The 19,026-nt window shown below is 58.3% G+C and overlaps 2 protein-coding genes across 9 annotated transcripts; one reads left to right on the top strand and one right to left on the bottom strand.

Moving 5' to 3' along the window:
* Positions 1–242: 242 nt before the first annotated feature.
* On the bottom strand, positions 243–5,964 carry ARFRP1 (ADP ribosylation factor related protein 1). 6 transcript variants are annotated; one of them, XM_060120097.1, is made up of 8 exons: positions 5,813–5,961; positions 5,230–5,328; positions 4,875–4,962; positions 4,585–4,667; positions 1,503–1,658; positions 1,221–1,286; positions 552–652; positions 243–482 (listed from the first exon to the last, which is right to left on the bottom strand). In XM_060120097.1, exons 2-8 carry the CDS (start codon positions 5,320–5,322, stop codon positions 395–397), a joined length of 675 nt encoding a protein of 224 aa, XP_059976080.1. In that variant the 5' UTR covers positions 5,323–5,328; positions 5,813–5,961; the 3' UTR covers positions 243–394. The 6 variants fall into 6 exon arrangements, with proteins under 6 accessions (XP_059976080.1, XP_059976081.1, XP_059976085.1 ...); XM_060120098.1 differs by having other exon boundaries at positions 1,221–1,291; positions 1,503–1,584; positions 5,813–5,954; XM_060120102.1 differs by having other exon boundaries at positions 5,230–5,323; positions 5,813–5,894.
* A 41-nt stretch (positions 5,965–6,005) lies between these two features.
* On the top strand, positions 6,006–17,663 carry ZGPAT (zinc finger CCCH-type and G-patch domain containing). 3 transcript variants are annotated; one of them, XM_060120095.1, is made up of 7 exons: positions 6,006–6,083; positions 6,463–7,102; positions 15,275–15,408; positions 15,635–15,790; positions 16,446–16,565; positions 16,652–17,112; positions 17,254–17,663. In XM_060120095.1, the coding sequence occupies exons 2-7, from the start codon at positions 6,519–6,521 to the stop codon at positions 17,473–17,475; spliced, it is 1,677 nt and encodes a 558-aa protein (XP_059976078.1). In that variant the 5' UTR covers positions 6,006–6,083; positions 6,463–6,518; the 3' UTR covers positions 17,476–17,663. The 3 variants fall into 3 exon arrangements, with proteins under 3 accessions (XP_059976078.1, XP_059976077.1, XP_059976079.1); XM_060120094.1 differs by having other exon boundaries at positions 6,039–6,184; XM_060120096.1 differs by having other exon boundaries at positions 6,040–6,184; positions 16,652–17,060; positions 17,254–17,477.
* The last annotated feature ends 1,363 nt before the right edge of the window (positions 17,664–19,026 follow it).

Here is a 19,026-nt window from a genome sequence, read left to right as displayed (position 1 = left end):
GAAGGGCCCCACACCTCCGGAAACATCCAGTTCCAGGCAGCTGCCCCACAAGGCCCCACGAGGGTCCAGGCCGGCAGGCCTGCTGGAGCAGCAGCTCCAAAGGGAGTGGTGGCCTGCCAAGGCCTCACCCCAGGGCCCCAAAACCGGGCCTCGGGGGCGGGGTCCAGGCGCGATGTGGGGGTCTGGTGGGGTCCCTGCCGCCCCAGCTCCCCTTGGCAGAAGAAGCCTCCGGATGCCTACGCTTTTCTGAATACAGAGAAAAGTTTGTCTTAGAAGAAAAACAAAGCAAGTAGAACCACCACAAGGCAAAGCCAACCCAGCCCCCAGGGGGATCAGCGGCGGAGCCAGCAGGAGCTCTTCCGGATGAGCGGTGGGCGCCCTGGGCTGGCTGTGCCTATGTGATGTCTCGCTGCCGCGGCGGCCGGTGCACGTTCCGCACGACGCACTTCACCATCCACTCGATGCCCTCGCGCACCCCCTTGCTGCGGAGACAGCGGGTGTGAGGCGGGGCCAGCGCGGGCCCCGGCGCCCAGGGCGAGAGCCGCACTCACCCTGTGAGGGCCGAGCAGGCCTGGGTCAGGAGGTCGCGCCTGCCGATCTTGGAGGCGCAGTCGCTGAACACGGTCTTGATGTCAGGGATGGAGAGGCAAGTCTGGGGGAGGCGAGGCTGTGAGGTCAGGCTCCCGCCGGCCCTACCTCAGGGCAGTTCCTAGAGCTGCAGGGGGCACCCTGGGGCTACTCCGTCCAGGAGGGGTCCTGCCTGGCGAGCAGCCTCAGGGGAGCAGGTGTCAGGGAAAGTCTACAGGGCAGCAGCGGTGGTCCGAGACGCAGCCTGGCAGCCACGACCGAGATGCTCTAGGATCGTGCCACCGGCCTGCTCGGGGCCCACTCCACGCGGATGGCCGCTGCACCACCACTGGCCAGCGGTCCCAGGGGATGAGGCCAGCACAGCTACTGTGCTCAAGGGCAGCAGACAGGTCGGGTTCAGGGCTGACTCCCACCCTGGTCCCTCTGAATTTTCTTTCCAGAGCTTGCTTTCACCTCGGTCTGCGCAGCAGGAGGCTCCTGGTCCCTGGCATCACTGCGGCCAGAGGCCTGGGGTGGGGGAGGGGCTCTGCCCCGGGGCAGCCGTGCTCCGGTGTCTGAGAAAGGCAGCAGCCCTCCCCTGGGAGAGGCACCCTGTCCCCCGGGAGTGGAGCCCGTTGGGCCCAGGGGCTCACCTCAACGTCCTGCTTGTTGGCCAGCACCAGGATGGGGACACCGTCCAGCGCCTCGCTTGTGACCATCTTCTCTGGGGCGAGCAGAGAGGCGGCAGTGAGCGCCCTTTGTCCGCCTCTGCCCAGAGGTCCCCAGGCCCTCGCGGACCCCCTACAGGCGTGGACGCACTCGGCTGGGGCCCTCCTGATCTGGCGCCCGCCCCCACCCCCAGCCCAGCTCTGGAAGCAGGCTGTGCAGACGGACCGCCCGCTCCCCGCCTCCCCGGCCTGGCCAGCCACACACACCGAACGCTTGCTTGGACTCGGACAGCCGCTCCTCGTCCGTGGAGTCGATGACATAGAGGACGCCGTGGCACTCGGCGTAGTACTGGGCGGGAGCAGAACGGGGCGCTGAGCCGCGGGCGCCCGGCCCCCCGCTGGAAGACCCTTCGGGGGTGCTTCCTGGGGGCGGGGAGGGAGGGCGGAGTGGAGCGGCACCCCAGAACCCCAGGGCCGGGGTGGCCACCTCCCTCGCCCACTGGCCGGGTGCTGTGCTCCGAACACCGCTTCAGCCTCCGCTCCTAGGACCCACCCACGCCTGCTGGCCTGACGGCGGCCGGAGGGGAAGGGATGGGGCTCGGGGTCTCAGCAGACCTGCGGGTGGGAGCAGCGGCGGCTTGCCATTGGGGAGCCACGGAAAGCCCACGGAGGGGCGAGTCCAGAACATTCAAAGCAGTTCTGTCCCCTGCGTGGGACAGAACCACCACCTGAGCCAGCGCCAGCGAGCTCAGAGCTCTGCAGGCTGGACCGGGGCCGGGAGGGTGGCCGGTCCTGGGTTCCCTGCCAGCAGCGGCCACACAGGAGCCACCCCGACACTTAAAACCACCAGAGCCCGGGGTATGGGGAGAGCTATGGGGGGTGAACGGCAGCACCCCTGGGAAAGGACAGACACACGAAACGGGCCTGGCAAGTCGGCCTTCTATCCCGCTCAGAAAAGAGCACGGAAATGCCCACATTGGCGGAGCGGGTGACGCCCCCACGCCCACTCCGGCTCCTGCCCAGCCTGAGCCCAGGAACCCGGAACACCCACATGTGCCACAGGGCATGACGCCGACTTGTTCCCCGCCCTCACCAGTACAAGTCAAGCCTTTGTACCTGCGCTCGCTACGGAGAAGGAAGCCCGACACGGGTGGCCTCCGGGTCTGCAGACCGCGTGTCCCACACCCGGGGCCTCTCTGGCCAGCCTGCTGGGTGACGCAGGGCCAGGAGCTGCAGCCCGACCGTGGAGGCCTCCGAGGCAGGAGGGGACAGCGTGGGGTTTGCAGCGAGCCAGTGAGGGAATCACCACTCTGCCCGTGGGGCCCCCGTGGTGGCAGGGGACTTCAACCCATGTGCAACCGGGCCCCGGCAGACGGGGCCACCAGGTCCACCGCCACGCCCTCGGGCATCGGGTGACGGCCAGGCAGCAGCGGCAGGGGCAGGAGTGGCACCCCTGGGGCTGAGCGTGAGCCCAACCCGGAGTGCGAGGGGCTGCCGAGCCCGCGGCACCCGCCGTGCCCAGACCCTGATGGTGGTGCCACCTGTGGCCTCACACTGGAGGGACAGAGGCCAGAAGTCACCCCTGTGGCAGGGCGCCAGGGCGTCTGCTTGGTCCACAGAGCTGGCCTGAGGCTGGCACGTGCACAGACCCGTGGGCAGCAGCATGCGGCACGAGCAGAGGTGCGGGATGGACGGAGAGCAGTGGACACGCGAGCGAAGATCCGCCAGACCGTGCCGGATGGCACGGGGGTGGGGGCAACGACAGAGTCTCAGAACCAGAAGGGGAGCAGAAGCCCCACTTCCCACCCCTCCTGGTGACTCAGAGTTGGGGTTAGGGGTTTGGTCACCTCCATGCTACCCGCTCACAGGGGCCAGCAAGGCGCCCACCCTGGCAGGGGCACCTGACGCCGTAGGCAGACTGCAGGGCACCCACTCCACCCGAGTCACAGAGCACGCGAGCAGCCCAGGGTTCCCCCGAGACGGCAGGCTCAGCGATTGGGGCTCAGCCCCTTGTGATGAGGCAACGAGGCCACGCCACCAACAGACGTGGAAGCTGGTGGGGGGATGGGGGGACACGACCAACCCAGCTTCCCCTCGGGAGGAGCCGGTCCCCAGAGGCGTGTGTGTGCAGGCGCACCTGTCACCGGCCGTGGCCTGGCTGCTGTGAGAAGCAGTGCACCCAGTGCACATCCCCTTGTTGGCTCCTGCAAGACCCACTCTGACCCATAAAGAGCCACCTGACCATATCACAGCCGCCCAGGGCAGCCCACCGTGGTGACCCGCCACAGGGATGGAGTCCCAGCCAGCTTGGCCCGACGTGGGGCAGCATCTGAGATGACCCCGCCCCTGCCTAGGCCCGCGGCCCCCCCCATACACTTGCACCCCAACCTCTGCTGCAGCATCTGCCCCCAAGACCCTGGCCTATGACAGAATGTCAGGACCTGTTTCACACTCCCCATGTGAGTCTAGAGTTTGCACAGACAGCCCCTAGCTTGGCTCTGCCTTGGTCCGACTTAAATGGCCACAGGGGATCTGTCAGTGACCTTCTGGCTGCAGGATGGAACCTGTCCTCTTGGCTGGAGGTCAGGACGGGGGGGACACTTTGGGAGGAAAAAGGAAAAAGTGACCAGGTACCTGCTGCTGGGGTCAAACCAGAAATCAAGACCAGGGCACTGAGCCACCGGCAAGTGCTGGGATGGGCACATCTGCCCCCAGAATCAGGGTGAGCCTGTCTGTGCCCCTGGCACTAGGCTGTACCAAACCCGCCATGCCAATCCCTTGGGAGGGGGCTGAGGGAAGAGGCTTGTCCTGCCCTGTTCTCTGCTGGACCGCGGTGCCTGGCACAGGTGGAGCTGAAGACCGACTCCAGTCCTGAGGTCTCAGAAACGCTTCAAACCTACCTCGAAAGAGGAGACACGTGCTGTGGGCCGTGGAGGACACCCTCCCCTGATGGGGAAGGGGCCACCATGGAGGACAGGCCCTAAGCTAGGACTGAGGGAGGACCCAGTAGGGGAGACTCAGGCCCCGGTGCTGCAGCTGAGCACCAAACAGGCGTTGCGTCTCCCCCAGGTCTGCTCCTTGACCATTCTTCATCTCGTCCCATTCTGATTAGCAACAAAATCTCTAAGCCAAAAGGAACCGAGTTTGTCCCTGCTCTTGGGGGGAGTGACTTGGGAACTGGGCTGGAGGTGAGCCTCAGGAACCAAGTGGGTGACAGAGGCCGCCAACAGGAAGAAAACAAGGGGAGTCCCAGGCCTTCTGAGGAAAGGGAGGAAGAGACTACGGTGCCAGCTAGAGAGATGGCATGACAGGCAGGCCAGGGAGTTGATGTGGCATCCGCCCACCTTACCTTGTCCCATAAGGACTGCAGCTCCTCCTGCCCCCCTAAGTCCCAGAACATGAGGCGGGCCTTTCCAAAGTCCACAGTGCCGACTGGGGAGAAAAGGAGACAGGTGAGGCTGTGGCCTTGGTCCCTGACACGCGGGCTCCCAGCTCTCCCGGGAGGAGCAGGCGGTGCCGGCGCTCCGCAATGCTGGGGCCAATGGGAGCCGGAGCAGTGGCCTCACCCTTGGCCTCCGTACACCGCAGCATCCTCAGGGCTCCGCCCCCCAAACCCACAGCCCTAAAGGACCCCCTTACTGTTTAGGCCCACAGTGGTAGTGATTTTGGACAGACTCATCCCCTTGTAGTTCTTGTTGAACCGGGTCTTTGACTGCTCCAAGAAGGTCTAAAAGTAGAGAGAAAGAGAGGCGTGACGTGAGAACTGGGAGACTTCTCATGGCTGCTTCACAAATACCCCGACTTGGGCCTATTCCTCTAAATTGAAGCAAAACAAAACAACGTTTTGCTTTTAAAGCAGCTAGCGGTAACTGTCCCATGGCCTTAAGCGGAATTCGGATCCTGTCTTGGTACAGAACACGCAGCTAAAAGCATAAAACCAACAGGACTATAGGGCAGCGGGGGAGTAGGGGTGTTGACACGGGACCGCACGTACCGTCTTCCCGGCGTTGTCCAGACCCAAGATCAGGATGCAGTACTCATCCTTCTGGAACATGTACTTATACAGGCCGGACAGCAGGGTGTACATCCTGCCCTGGGAACCCAAAATCGGTCACGGGCGAACCGGCCCGCACCGCGCCTCCCCAGCGCCCCCCAACGGGCAGAGGGTCTGTCTGCCCGCTTGACCGCTCAGAGCTGGAGCCTGAGCGGGGCTCCTCCGGACCCGCTTCCCCTCAGCCCGGCACTGCCGCCGCCGCCTTCGCCTCCGCAACTGCTCCCGCCTTGGCCCGGAGCTCCCGGCGCCCTCCCTCCCACTCCCGACCCGGCCAGGGCGCTCCGCTCGCAGGCAAAAGGCGGCCCGTCCCGCCCCGCTTCACCCCGAGCGCGGCCCCCGCTCCCCAGCCCGGGCTCCCCTCGGGCTTCGCTCCGCTCGGGTCTCCCCGCGAGCCGCCCGCCTCGCACCCGGCCTGCCGCGGGCGCCTCTCAGAGGCGGGGCGCGTGGGTGCGGGTGGAGGGTGGCGCGGTAGACTGCGGACCGCCGGGCCCGGGCCCAGCTCCGCTCGCCCGCCTCGACTTACCTGAGCCCGCCCGGCCGGGCCGCGGAGCCGGGGAGCCGGGGAGCCAAAGAGCCGTCGGAACCGCAGCGCGCCTGGCCCTCCGACCCCACGCTGACCCCGCGCTGACCCCGCGTGGCGCCCGACGGGACGCCGGCTGGCCACCCGGGGAGGGGCGGAGCCGTCCCGGCGGCCCCTGCGCCAGGCACTTCCGGCGGCGGCGGCGGCGCTGGCGCTCGGGCGGAAGTTCCTGTCGGCTGCGGGGGCGGAAGCGGGCGCCGGGCGGCTTTGGCCGGTGAGGCCGGCAGGCCGTCTGTGGCGGCAGCCGGGAGACGGCGCAGAGGAGGGCCGGGCCGGAGGCGACGGGGCCTGGGCCCTTGGTGGCAGGCCGAGCGGGTGCGGGCGGCGCGGGCCCCGGGGGGTTGGCCCGGCCGGAGGCATCGGGGGGAACTTGACGGCAGCTCCCGGGAAGGGAGCGGAGGCCGTGGGGGCAGCGGCCAAGGGCTGGCTCTGGCTCTTCTTCTCGGAGCTGGAAACTTCTCTCTGCCCAAACGGGAGGCAGGGCGGTTCACGGTTCCGCAGGCTGTCCGCCGAGGGCGGCGATTGGCCAGCGCTCAGTGCCGGCCTCGCGGGGGCGGCCGGTCCCGGGTTCATCCGGCTTCTCTTCCCCGCAGCGCTGGCTCCCACGCCTCCCCTCTGAGGACCCAGGGACCCGGCCCCTCCCGACAGGATGGACGAGGAGAGCCTGCAGACCGCCCTCCGGACCTACGACGCGCAGCTGCAGCAGGTGGAGCTGGCTCTGGGAACTGGCCTGGATCCCTCGGAGCTGGCAGACCTGCGCCAGCTGCAGGGGGACCTGAAGGAGCTGATCGAGCTCACTGAGGCCAGCCTGGTGTCCGTCAGGAAGAGCAAGCTGCTGGCGGCCTTGGATGGAGAGCGCCCAGCCCAGGAGGATGCTGAGTACTTGGCTTTCCAGAAGGCCATTGCTGGGGCAGTGGAGGTGCCAGTAGCCCCCGAGGCAGAATTGGAGACTGTTCCTATGAGAGAGGCCGGGCCAGGACCCACGGAGCCTGGGCGGGAGGAGGACGAGGGGGAGGACGAGGACGGGGCAGAGCTGAGTGGGAGGAAGGTGAATGCCCCCTACTACAGTGCCTGGGGCACCCTGGAGTATCACAACGCCATGATCGTGGGCACCGAGGAGGCGGATGATGGCGCCCCGGGCGTGCGCGTACTCTATCTCTACCCCACTCACAAGTCCCTGAAGCCTTGCCCATTCTTCCTGGAGGGGAAGTGCCGTTTCCAGGAGAGCTGCAGGTAAGGCCTAGGTTCCCGGGGCCCCTGGGGGCGTTGGGGGGGGGTGGATTGCAGACAGGATCAGGGGCTAGGTGGGCCTTCTGGGCTTTGCAGTTTTGGAGTTTTGTCCGTCTTTGCCCAGCAGAGTGCTGACAAGAAGAGAACTTGGGGGGCAGGGGATTCTTCTAGCAGTGTTCTTGTTTAGGTGTTTAATTGGATTTTCTCCGGGTAGATGAAGAAGTATGGAAGGGCTGATGTTGAAAAGAATAGACTCCCCCCGCTCCGCCCCCATCACCAGTTTTATTCTTCAGAATGAAACTTCTAAAATTTGCTTTTATTATAGAAACTTTATTATAGAGGTTGTCAAACGCATATGACGTTAGAGGGAGTAGTGTACAGGCTGCCCGTGCTCCAGCTTCAGGCGTCATTGTCCATCAAGATCGTGCTAGTCTTGTTTCAACTCTTCCTGCCTCTGGATTACCTTAAAGCAAGTTGTAGAAATTACTGGGCTTTTCACTTATAAATACTTCAGGATACCACCCTAACCTGAGTGATAAGGATGTTATTTTAAAAACTGTCCCCATGTCGCCATCACACTTACGGAATTTAACAGCAATACTTTGTTCGCATTCACATTTCCACAGTTGTAATGATGTTGCTTTTTGTTTAAGCACATGACTTTAACTTTGCTTCTTTTTACTTTTTTTTTGCAAAGAATACTGACCGAGATTTCCAGTAGATGATTTTCTTTTTTAGCCAATTATCCGGGGTAACTTCCTTCAGTTCTTCCGCTGTCTTGTTTCTTTATAGATTCTTGCTGAGCCCAAAGTCTTATTTGCTACATTTCCCCCTTTTTTCCTTTCTTTCCCTGTAAGTTTTGTGAAAGGCGTAGCGTGCATACAGGAGAGTGCACGACAACTCAGTCCTAGGCCTCCCCCAGCTCCCACAGGGTGGGCGCGCCCCTCTCCTCAGCCAACAGTCAAGGAGCGGAGGAGGGAGCTTTCCAGCCTTTCTGCCTCTGGTCCCTCTGGAGGGTTCCTCCCCGTCCCTGTGCCACGCCCTGTGTGGGGATGAGAACTAACGTGTCCCTGTACGGCATCCTCTGGGCAGGCACCGTTCCGAGGATTTCACGCGTATTAACTCACCTGGCGGCAGGCCCGCCAGGTAGGCCATGAGGCTGCTGGGGTCTCTGGGGCTCCCAGGCAGCCAGGCTCTGAGACGAGCCGGCTCCCCTCTGCCCTGCTCTCAGCTGCTGCCTGCTGTCAGCTTTAGGCCCAACCTATGCAGCCCACGAACATGCCTCTCACCACCACCCGGGTCGGATAGTTATTTTCTTGCATTTGCTTTGGATTTTTAAAATTTACTTATTGAAAGTTTTATTTGAAAATTTTATTTTAAAGATGAAATAGACAGCGTTGAAGCACCCTGTGACCCACCACTCTGTCGCAGTCCCCTCCCCTTCTTGGGAGGCCTGGTGTCACATCTGTGGTGTGTTTCTCTCTAGTATACATGAGACCTTTATAGACACGTGTGTCTGTGAATAGGACATATTTGTGCTTTATTTTCTAATTAAATGGTTAGCATGCAGGATGCTTCATTTTGCAGCTCTTCTCACAGAGAAAAGTCCACGTTCATATTTATAGAACTATTTTGTGCATTTTAACTGCTGTGTTATTTTCCTCATGAATATGCCACATTTTATTCTGTCTCCTGGTGTTTCCCAGTTTGTTTGTTTCTTTTAATTGATTGATTGATTGATTGCTGCGTTGGGTCTTCGTTGCTGCGTGCGGGCTTTCTCTAGTTGCGGTGAGCGGGGGCTACTCTTCGTTGAGGTGCGCGGGCTTCTTATTGCAGTGGCTTCTCTTGTTGCGGAGCACGGGCTGTAGAGCACAGGCTCAGCAGTTGTAGCTCGTGGGCTCTAGAGCACAGGCTCAGTAGTTGTGACGCACGGGCTTAGTTGCTCCGCGGCATGTGGGATCTTCCCGGACCAGGGCTCAAACCTGTGTCCCCTGAATTGGCAGGTGCATTCTTAACCACTGCACCACCAGGGAAGTCCAGTTTCCCAGTTGTTATTTATTACAGGCAACGTGCTGTGAACATCCTAGTGCACATCTTTTGTCCCTGGTGAGAATGTCCCCGGTGTGTAGCAGTGTGGAGAACACGCGCATTTTCTGTCCTTGTGCGCTGTGCGGTTCCCAGTCCCTGGTCTGCTCCATAGTCACCCTTGGTCACGTTCTCTTACTTGTGAATTCGTGCCCACTGAGAGCTGGGGAGGTGATCTTGATTGAACTTGTATTTCCTTGACTATTAGCAAGATTGAGCATTTTTTCGTACATTTGTTCTAACTTCATCACTGTGTTTCAATATCCTTATCCATAAGACAGAGATGAGCATGTCTCTCGCAGTTGTTGGGAGAACGGGATGCGTTAGTAGAAGTAAAAGAATATTGAACAGTAGCTAACGTGTAGTAAGGACACAACGAACTTCAAATTTTTATCTTGTTATTGTAAAATAAAATCAGACAGGAAGTAAAGAAATAGCATGAGGAATCATTGTAACACCCTAGTACTTGCTGCTCAGATCAAAACTGCAAATTTGCCAATTACCCCAGGAGCCCCTCTGTTTGCCTCAGCCCAGGCACAGCCTTCTCCCTCCTCCGAAAAGAAGCACTCTCTAGACTTTTATGATGATCACTTCCTTGTGTTCTTTGTTGCTTGTCACTCAGGTGCTGCTGGGGTGTAAACGCTGTAGTTTAATCTTGCTCGCTTTTTAAGGCTGCTGTGTCTGCACCCCGCCCCCTCCCACCCCCGCCTTTCCTGGCCTCACAGTTTCACTGTTGAAGGACCAGACCCTTTGACCATCATCGACCGCCCTGGTGCAGCCCAGCATGTTCCTGTGTTCACCGCAGGCTGGCATCACCCAGGGACCTGGTCACACTCAGGACCCCCAGTTGGGCATGTCTCTAGGTGTTGTGCTTTCGTCAGGAGGCACCTGATGTATAGCTGCCAACAGTGCTCAACGCCGAGATCCACTGATACAGTGTGGATTGCAAAAAAGATCTCTTTAATTCTGTCAGTTCATTTACTAGCCGACCGTTATAGAGAGATGCCTTTCCTTGTCTACAATTTGGCTACCTAGTGGTACAGGCCATATGGAAAAGGCAGGGTAATGCCGGACTTTTCTGTTTTGTTTCCTTGGTTTCCAAGATAGCAAATTGGTTCTTTTTCATCCTGAGGTGATAAATTGGCTTTTAAAAAATATTTAATATCCATATGGACTGATGGATTGAAATATATTTGATGAATTTCAGTCCACAGAGATTCTGATTTTTTTTATTTTTTTTATTTTTTATTTTTTGCGGTACGCGGGCCTCTCACTGTTGTGGCCTCTCCCATTGCAGAACACAGGCTCCGGACGCGCAGGCTCAGCGGCCATGGCTCACAGGCCCAGCCGCTCCACAGCATGTGGGATCTTCCCGGACTGGGGCACGAACCTGTGTCCCCTGCATAGGCAGGTGGACTCTCAACCACTGCGCCACCAGGGAAGCCCAGATTCTGTTCTTTATTGAAACTCAAATTGTCTCACCCTTGTCAAGTGGGAGCTTCTTCAGGTTGGCTCCCACATCCTTTTGACACAGCCCCAGGAGTCAGGGTTTCCCACAGTCATCTGCACTCTTCCTACCCCAGACCTGAAGGCACCCAAGTCTCCAAGAAGCCCTGGTTTCTTTTAATGGGAGATGGTATTTCACAACCCACAGTGGGGGCACTGGGATGCACTTTGCTGCTAGTTGATTCATCGCTGTAGGCTTTTTCAGCAGACGGAACTAGGAAATATAGGTGGACACACACTAATGTATGTGTTAATGTATGTACCCATACCACATACTTATGTTTTTAAGGACAAATACCTTGTGAATTTATACTGATATTTCCAATTCAAATTAAGGACTGCAGTGTTTCTACTTAATCTTTTCTGGATCACATCCGTATTTCCTTCTTTACGCCAGGACTCTGGTTCTCAAGGACATAGGGAATTGGACATATGGACATATGGCTCCAAAGGACCCATAATTAATTTGTTTTATCCCATTTTACACACACAGGACACTCAGAATAACAACATTCATTCTTTAATTATGATGACTGAAAACTGTTAAAAGCATTTTTACATGTACGACTACCCACACTCTCCCTCTGTCTTTGTGGTTGCACTGGACCTGCGTTTTGGGTCTTGTGGCCGTTACAGCCGTTGTTTCCCTTTTACTCCCAACCTTAGTTCTAGAAGGACCTTTGCATTTCATGCTTACCATCATTCCATCTGTTGGGGTCTTTTTAGCGTTTCGGTTGTCTGAGACTCGTTTTCTGGTAGATTCTTCAGGAAGGGCTCACAGGAATAATGTTTTCGGAGATCTGGCATGTTGATTAGGTTCTGTTTGTGTCTTTTATACTGGAAGAGCAGTTTTGTTGAATACATTAAGTCCCCTTCATACGAACGAGTTCTGTTCCGAGAGTGCGTTCATAAGTGCAGTTTGTTCATAAGTCCAACAAAGTTAGCCTAGGTACCCAACAAACACAATCAGCTATATAGTACTGTACTGTAATAGGCTGTTAATGCTTTTCACACAAGTAATACATAAAAAACAACACAAAAATAAAACATTTTTAATCTTACAGTACCTTGAAAAGTACAGTAGTACAGTACAACAGCTGGCATGCCGTGGCATGTTTGCATCTTCGAAAGTTCGCAACTTGAAGGTTCATATGTAGGGGACTTACTGTATGAGATTCTTGTCTCGTATTACTTTCCTTGAATATTTCATATAACTTACTCCATTTTGACATAAAATATTGTTGAAAATTTCCCTTGTAAATCACATGCTCTAATGGTGTAAGGGTCCAGCTTCATTCTTTTGCATGTAGGTATCCAGTTTCCCAGTACCATTTGTTGAAAGAACTGTCCTTTCCCCATTGAATTGTCATGACACCCCTGACGAGACCTGACTGATGTGTGTGAGGGGTTATTTCTGGGTTCTCTCATCCAGTTCATTGGTCCACACCAATGGACTGGATGTGTTTATGCCAATACCTACTGTTTGGATGACTGTAGCTTTGTAGTAAGTTTTGAAGTCAGGAAGTACATAGTCCTCAAACGTTTTTTCTTAAGATTCTTTTGGCTATTCAAGATCCATTGCATTTCCATATGAATTTTAAAATCAGCTTGTCCAATTCTGTGTAAAAGAAGATTGGAATTTTGATAGGAATTGCATTGCATCTGTAGATCAATGTGGGTGGTATTGCCATCCTAATAATATGAAGTCTTCTAATGTATGAACATGGGATCTCTTTCCAATTATGTAGGTCTTTAATTTCTTTCAGCAATGTTTGTAGTTCACAAGCCTTGGTTAAATTTATTTCTAAGTATTTTATTCATTTTCATGCTGCTGTAAATGAAATTATTTCATTTTTAGATTGTGCATTTTTAGTGTATTAATATACAACTGACCTTTCTGTGTTGGTCTTATATCCTGTAACACTGTCAGATTCATTTTTTAGCTCTAATAGGATTTTTTGTGGATTATTTAGGGTTTTCTATATATACAATTATGTCATTGACAAATAGAGGTACTTTTGCTTCTTTTTAAAAAAAAATTTTTTTTTTGGCTGCATTGGGTCTTCGTTGCTGTTCTCGGGCTTTCTCTAGCTGCGGCGAACAGGGGGCTACTACTCTTCGTTGTGGTGCGCGGGCTTCTCATTGCAGTGGCTTCTCTTGTGCAGCGCGGGCTCTAGAGCGCAGGCTCAGTAGTTGTGGCGCACGGGCTTAGTTGCTCTGTGGCACATGGGATCTTCCCAGACCAGGGCTCAAGCCCGTGTGCCTTGCATCGGCAGGCAGATTCTTAACCACTGCACCTCCAGGGAAGTTCCTGAGTGTTTTTACCATGCAAGGGTGTTGGATTTGTTTCAAGTATCTTCTCTGTATCCGTTGACGTGCTGGTTTTCTATTACTGTGCTCCGTCTCATTGAACGGTTTTCGTGTGTTGAACCACCCTTGCATTCCTGGGATCAACCAAACTGAGCTGTGGTGTATACTCATTCTAAGTGCTTGTTTTCTGGTTCAAGTTTTTACTTATTCTGGAGTGTATTTTCGTGAATGTTGTGAAGCAGATGATCGAGTTGGGTGTCGTTGGGGTTGTTTGTATGGGAAAAACCAACTTTTAATGTTTTCCCTATGAAGTCCGTAGTGTGTCTTTTCCTGCCTCATTGGTAACACCTCCTCTGTCCTGCGTGAAGTTCGTTGTATGAGAGGCTCTTCCCGGGGGCACCTGGTTCCATTCCTCAGGCTGCCTATGCTCTCGGATGACATCGTTTCATGGACATGCCGTTAACTACACCCCGTGGTTGGGAACTTAGGTTATTTCCAAGTCTTTCATGTTTGGGTCACATCCTTCTGGCTCAGTCCTTACATACTTTCATTATTGTTGTTTTAGGGTCATTCCCTAGAAGCGCTTGCTGGATTAAGGGGGACACCAAATTTTAGGGCTTCTAAGAGTACCAAAGATTCTTTTTTTTTTTTTTTGCAGTACGCGGGCCTCACTGTTGTGGCCTCTCCCGTCGCGGAGCACAGGCTCCGGACGCACAGGCTCAGCGGCCATGGCTCACGGGCCCAGCCACCCCACGGCATGTGGGATCTTCCCAGACCGGGGCACAAACCCGTGTCCCCTGCATCGGCAGGCAGACTCTCAACCACTGCGCCACCAGGGAAGCCCCAAAGATTCTTGCAGGGAGGTTTAGTTGGTGGCGTCTGTGGTGTCTGGGTGTGTTGAGGGGGTGTTTGGCCAAATTCACCGAGTCTGGGCATCTTTCCTCAGTTGAAGAGGGCTTTTCAACCACCGTGCCCACTGCAGGGCACGTGGGCCAGTTTTGCAGCTGCTGGTGCCACTGGCCGTTGGTAGTACCCTGGGTGCCTGAGGACAGTCAGGGGTGAGAAGGAACTGGCCAGAACCCCGCCAGGGAGGCATCCGAGGCCACCTTTGTTTGCTCCTGGAAGGTGACTGAAATGCCTTGTTTCCTCTCCTTTCTCCCCATGGACTCCACCTAGGAGACCAGCCATGGCAGGGCTGCCTGTGTGTCCGGAGCGAGTGCCCGTCTTCACTTACTCTCTTGGGGTTAGAACCGCTTCCTCCTTGCAGTGGGGGCGCAGCAGGAGGCGTGTGCGTGGTTGCTTCATGTCTTTATTTGGCAAAGTTAGAGGTTGCAGCCCTCTGTTCCCACTTCCTCCCCCACCTCCTCTCTCCCGGTTTTCATTTTGGTTTCACTGTTTCACTGACATCTAGAAGTCAAGGCAGCACTATTAAAACCAGCTCTTTCTAATTGGCTGGGGAGGACTCAGTCCTGTGAGAGCCCGCAGACACACTTGCCTTGATGACCTGTTGTATCTGGTGGAGAGGCGCCAGGGAGCTCTCATCACAAGGATGTCTACCAGCCATGTGTGTGCCTGTGTATACATGACTCTAGCCCAGAAGGCTGGGGAGAAACTCGAAGCGTCTTTTCCTCAGGGTACCCAGGTTCATCCTGAGAGTGAGAGCACAAGCACAAGTGTGTGTGTGTCCATACATGTGCATGCACATATGTACACGTGTGCACATGTCCATACACGTGTGCATGTACATTGCATATGTGTGTAGGTGAGTGCTTGTGTATACTGTGTAAGTGTGCGTGTGTGCGCATGTGTACCTGTGTGCACACGTTTGTGTGCATGTGTGTGCACGTGTGTATGAGTGTGCATATGCATACTTGTGTGCACGTGTGTGCATGTGTGTGCGCGCACGTGTATGCATGCATAAATGTGTGTTGTGCACATGTGTGTAGAAATGCATGTATGGGTGTGTGCACATGTGTGCATGGGTTGTGTGCATACATGTATACTCGTGTTCAGTGTGTATTGTGTGTGCATGGGTGTGTATTGTGTGCATGTTTGTACACGTGTGTTCGGTGGATGTGTGTACATGTGTGCATGGGTGTGTGTGTCATATGTTTGTACACACGTGTTCAGCAGATATGTATGTAGATGTGTGTGTCTGTCTCCCTGTCCATCCTTCCTGTCCAGGCGGTCTCCAGGCAGGTAGACTGGATCCTCCTGGCTCATGGGGCCCTGGTGGCCGTATCTGAGTCTGCATTCCTATGGCCCTCTCTGCAGGTTCTCCCATGGGCAGGTGGTCTCTGTGGATGAGCTGCGCCCCTTCCAGGACCCAGACCTGAGCTCCCTGCAGGCCGGCTCTGCGTGTCTGGCCAAGCGGCAGGATGGCCTGTGGTACCCAGCGCGGATCACTGGTGAGGCTGCCCGGGGCCTCCCTGACGGGGTCCTTTCTGGGAAGCCCTCCCCGTGTGTCACACGTTAGTCCTGCCCAACCCCTCCTCTGTTTGGGCATTGGGATCCCACCCCACGCCCAAGAGGAGCAAGGCCCCGCCTTGGCCTTGGCCCCGCCCTGCTCCCAGCTTTCAGAGTGTCTCCTTCCATGTGTTGAGGCCACTGCGCTGCTGCCTTGTGCCCCTCCAGATGTGGACAGTGGCTACTACACGGTCAAATTTGACTCTCTGCTGTTGAAAGAGGCCGTGGTGGAGGGGGACAGCATCCTGCCCCCGCTGCGCACGGAGCCCACAGGCTCCTCTGACTCGGACAGCAGTGACGTGGACGACCCCAGCTATGCTCGAGGTATGGCTGCTGCCACGCCGAGAGGCTCCTGGCTGGCAGGGTCCCATATTGTGGTCAGTAGGAGGAGGCAATCGGGGCAGGGGGCAGGCGCGAGGCCCCCACCGCGGGCAGGGGAGATGAGAGGGTGCGTGATGGGTCTGGGGCAGGTCTGGAGACCCACAGGTGCAGAAACCCAGAATGATGACAGTCCCACGCGAGCCACAGGAGTAGATGGGACGCACAGGAAGGGACGGTTTCCTGCAGGGCACGGGGACCTGGCGGTGGACAGAGGAACTGGCTAACAGTGTCTGGCCCTCCCCCAGGGGGGTGTCCGCCTGCGATCCGTTAGCCAAGTTGTCCATGCTGATGGGGGGGAGGACTGAGCCAGCAGGTAGAGGCGGGCACTCCTCTGTTAGGGGAACGGCAGCACCCACCTCCAGGGAATAGGAAAGGGGCCACCACGTGAGCAGGTCGTGACCCTGAAGTGTGGAGAGGGCTGGGCTCTGCTACAGGCTCTGCCTGTTGTTCGCACCACACAGCCCTGGGCAACTGGCAGGGAGCCAGGGGTGCCGGGGATTGGCCCTGGCCCAGAGCTGAGCTCTTGGGCTAACCTTGGCCGGAGCCCAGGGTGCCCCGCGTCCAGCTGGGTTAAGCTGTTGCCCTCTGATGCTCGCAGTGGTGGAACCTGGTGCTGCCGACGCCGGGACCTGCAGCTCTGCCTTCGCCGGCTGGGAGGTGCACACGCGGGGCATCGGCTCCAGACTCCTCGCCAAGATGGGCTATGAGTTTGGCAAGGGTGAGTGTGCGCTGCACGGGGGGGCGAAGGGCTCCCTCAGCACGGCCCCGGAGTCCAGGGGCAGTGCCAGCTCCGTGTACCCCCAGGTCTGGGCCGGCACGCAGAGGGCCGGGTGGAGCCCATCCATGCTGTGGTGCTGCCGCGAGGCAAGTCGCTGGACCAGTGCGCGGAGATCCTGCAGAAGAGGACCGGGGGCAGCCAGGCTGGCGCCAGCAGGCCCCCCAAATGCCGGGGCAGAGGGCGCGGGCCTAGGGTCCGCCCACCGTCTCGCAATGTGTTTGACTTCCTGAACGAGAAGCTGAAAGGCGGGGCTCCTGGGGCCCTGGAGGCGGGGGTGGCGCCCCCGGGGAGGAGGAGTGGTGAGGAGGTGTACCACGCCAGCAGGAGTGCCAAGCGCGCCCTGAGCCTGCAGCTCTTCCAAACGGAGGAGAAGATCGAGCAGACCCAGCGAGCCATCCGGGGCATCCAGGAGGCCCTTGCCCGCAATGCTGGCCGGTACGTGTGGGCCCTGCCCGAGCCACGCCGCACCCCTGCCCGTGGTGCCTGGGTGAGAGCTCCCCCCGACCCGAGGGCGGCGGGCCAGATCTGAGGAGGGGCTGGAGGGTGGCGGGCAGTGCTGAATGGCGGGCCAGATCTGAGGAGGGGCTGGAGGGTGGTGGGCAGTGCTGAATGGCGGGCCCCTCCCCAGGCACAGCGTGACAGCAGCCCAGCTGCAGGAGAAGCTGGCGGGAGCCCAGCGGCAGCTGGGGCAGCTCCGGGCCCAGGAGGCGGGCCTGCAGAGGGAACAGAGGAAGGCGGACACCCACAAGAAGATGACCGAGTTCTAGGGCCCCCACACGTGGCGTGGACAGAGCTCAGGGACCCCGGCTCCCGCTGCCCGCAGGAAGACCAGCTGTCGCTCGACAGCTAGGACGTCACCGGAGGAGGGGCCAGCCCTCACAGCTGGCCGCCTTGCCGGCCTCGGGCGTGTGGCCACTGCTGAGAGGAGACAGGCTGCAGGGGTTCCTGACACTTGCTTGACCATTGAGCCCACCTACCAGTGTCCTGGGCTGTCTCCTGAGCAAGGACATTAAAGTGACTTTGTTGCATTGTCTTTTAGTGGAGGCTCGGCTGGCTGTGGGGACTTTGAGGAGGAGGGGTCTTTGCACCGGGTCACGGGGCTGGGCTGGAGGGGTCCTGAGTGAGGGTGCTGCCCAGCACCCTGCCCAGAGGCAGAGGGCCCAGGAGGACGGGCATCCTTGCTGCTCTCCCAGATGGTCACAGCCTAGGGTGCCCCCCACGTTGCCTGACACCCACAGACGGGTGAGCCCGGTGCTGCGGTGATGGAAGGAGACCATGGCTGTGCGGGGCCAAGAGGGAGCGCCATTATCGAGGCAGGAGGACCCGGTGGGGCGGGGGGTGTTGGCACCCTGGGTTTGTGCCTGCCTGTTTTGTTGCCCACACGCACCCACTGCATCGTGGGTGGAGACAACATGATTTAGGGCCTCCGATCAGCACCAGCTCGCAGCACACCCTTGCCAAGTCCCGTCTAGGCCCCAGGCAGGGCCACAGCAGGTGAGTGAGGCTGCCGGGGCGGCTGCGTGGGCAGGAAGTGCGGTGGGGGGCTGGGCCGAGGGCGACTCAGGCCTTGGGGCTCGAGGTGCCCAAGGTGCCCGGCGTGGCGCTCGGGCAGGAAGTGCGGTGGGGGGCTGGGCCGAGGGCGACTCAGGCCTTGGGCCTCGAGGTGCCCAAGCTGCCCGCCACCCTAGGTGGTGGAGGAGGCGCACCAGCCCAGCCTTGGTGAGCGCCCGCTCTGTCCTCCAGCCTGGCTAAGGCTCCGGGCCCCTTGGTGCCTTCCTAGGGCAGCTGAGGGCAGGGGTCTGGGAAGACTGGGCCCTACCAGGTCAGGGCATTGGGACCTGGGCCCTCTGGTGAGGAAAGCCCACTCCCTGGGTCTGAGCAGACGGGCCCCCACCTTCGGAGACAGCTCCATGCTGCTGGCCCCTCACCTCCGGCACCTGTGCCAAGACTCCAGGAAGCGGGTGTCCGATGGCAGGGACAGTTGGAGGGGAGGGATGGAGAGCCAGGGGTGGGGTGGCCAGTGTCCAAAGCAGCCCTTCCTGCCTGCCTACTGACCCCCAGCTTTCCAGCCTCTCAGGGGGCCAGTTTCTGTAGTGGACAACTAAGGGGCATCACCTGGACAGGAGCCATGCCTGGGATGTGACCTGGGGGCCTCCCTGGCTCTCAGGTTTGGCCTCTGACCACAGTGGGGCCGTGGCCAGGTACCAGCTGCCCTGCCCCTCCTCAGCTGGCCGCGCTCGGCCATCACTGGAGTCATCCTTGCCAACTCAGGTCCTCTGGGGGCCAGGCAGAGCGTGCCTCACCCCTCACCAGCAGACCCTGGGCAGAGGCGGGAGGGTGGGCGCTGAGGCTGTGTCCCATCGGCCTCCGTAGGAGGGAGAGGCTGCTGAGCCTTGGGGTT

Source organism: Mesoplodon densirostris, chromosome 16 (genome assembly GCF_025265405.1).
Source record: "Mesoplodon densirostris isolate mMesDen1 chromosome 16, mMesDen1 primary haplotype, whole genome shotgun sequence".
Lineage (NCBI taxonomy): Eukaryota > Metazoa > Chordata > Mammalia > Artiodactyla > Ziphiidae > Mesoplodon > Mesoplodon densirostris.
Note: the sequence above shows the minus strand (reverse complement) of the source record. Positions and strands in the feature narration are given on the sequence as shown.

Bases quoted from the DNA above. Each gene is read 5' to 3' on its own strand.
- ZGPAT (XM_060120095.1), top strand. From the start codon at position 6,519: ATGGACGAGGAGAGCCTGCAGACCGCCCTCCGGACCTACGACGCGCAG. The intron at 7,103-15,274 runs GTAAGGCCTAGG...CCCTCTCTGCAG, and splicing joins CGTTTCCAGGAGAGCTGCAG to GTTCTCCCATGGGCAGGTGG. The intron at 16,566-16,651 runs GTGAGTGTGCGC...GTGTACCCCCAG, and splicing joins GGGCTATGAGTTTGGCAAGG to GTCTGGGCCGGCACGCAGAG.
- ARFRP1 (XM_060120097.1), bottom strand. From the start codon at position 5,322: ATGTACACCCTGCTGTCCGGCCTGTATAAGTACATGTTCCAGAAGGAT. The intron at 1,287-1,502 runs GTGTGTGTGGCT...GCCCCAGAGAAG, and splicing joins CGAGTCCAAGCAAGCGTTCG to ATGGTCACAAGCGAGGCGCT. The intron at 483-551 runs GTGAGTGCGGCT...CTGTCTCCGCAG, and splicing joins GCCTGCTCGGCCCTCACAGG to CAAGGGGGTGCGCGAGGGCA.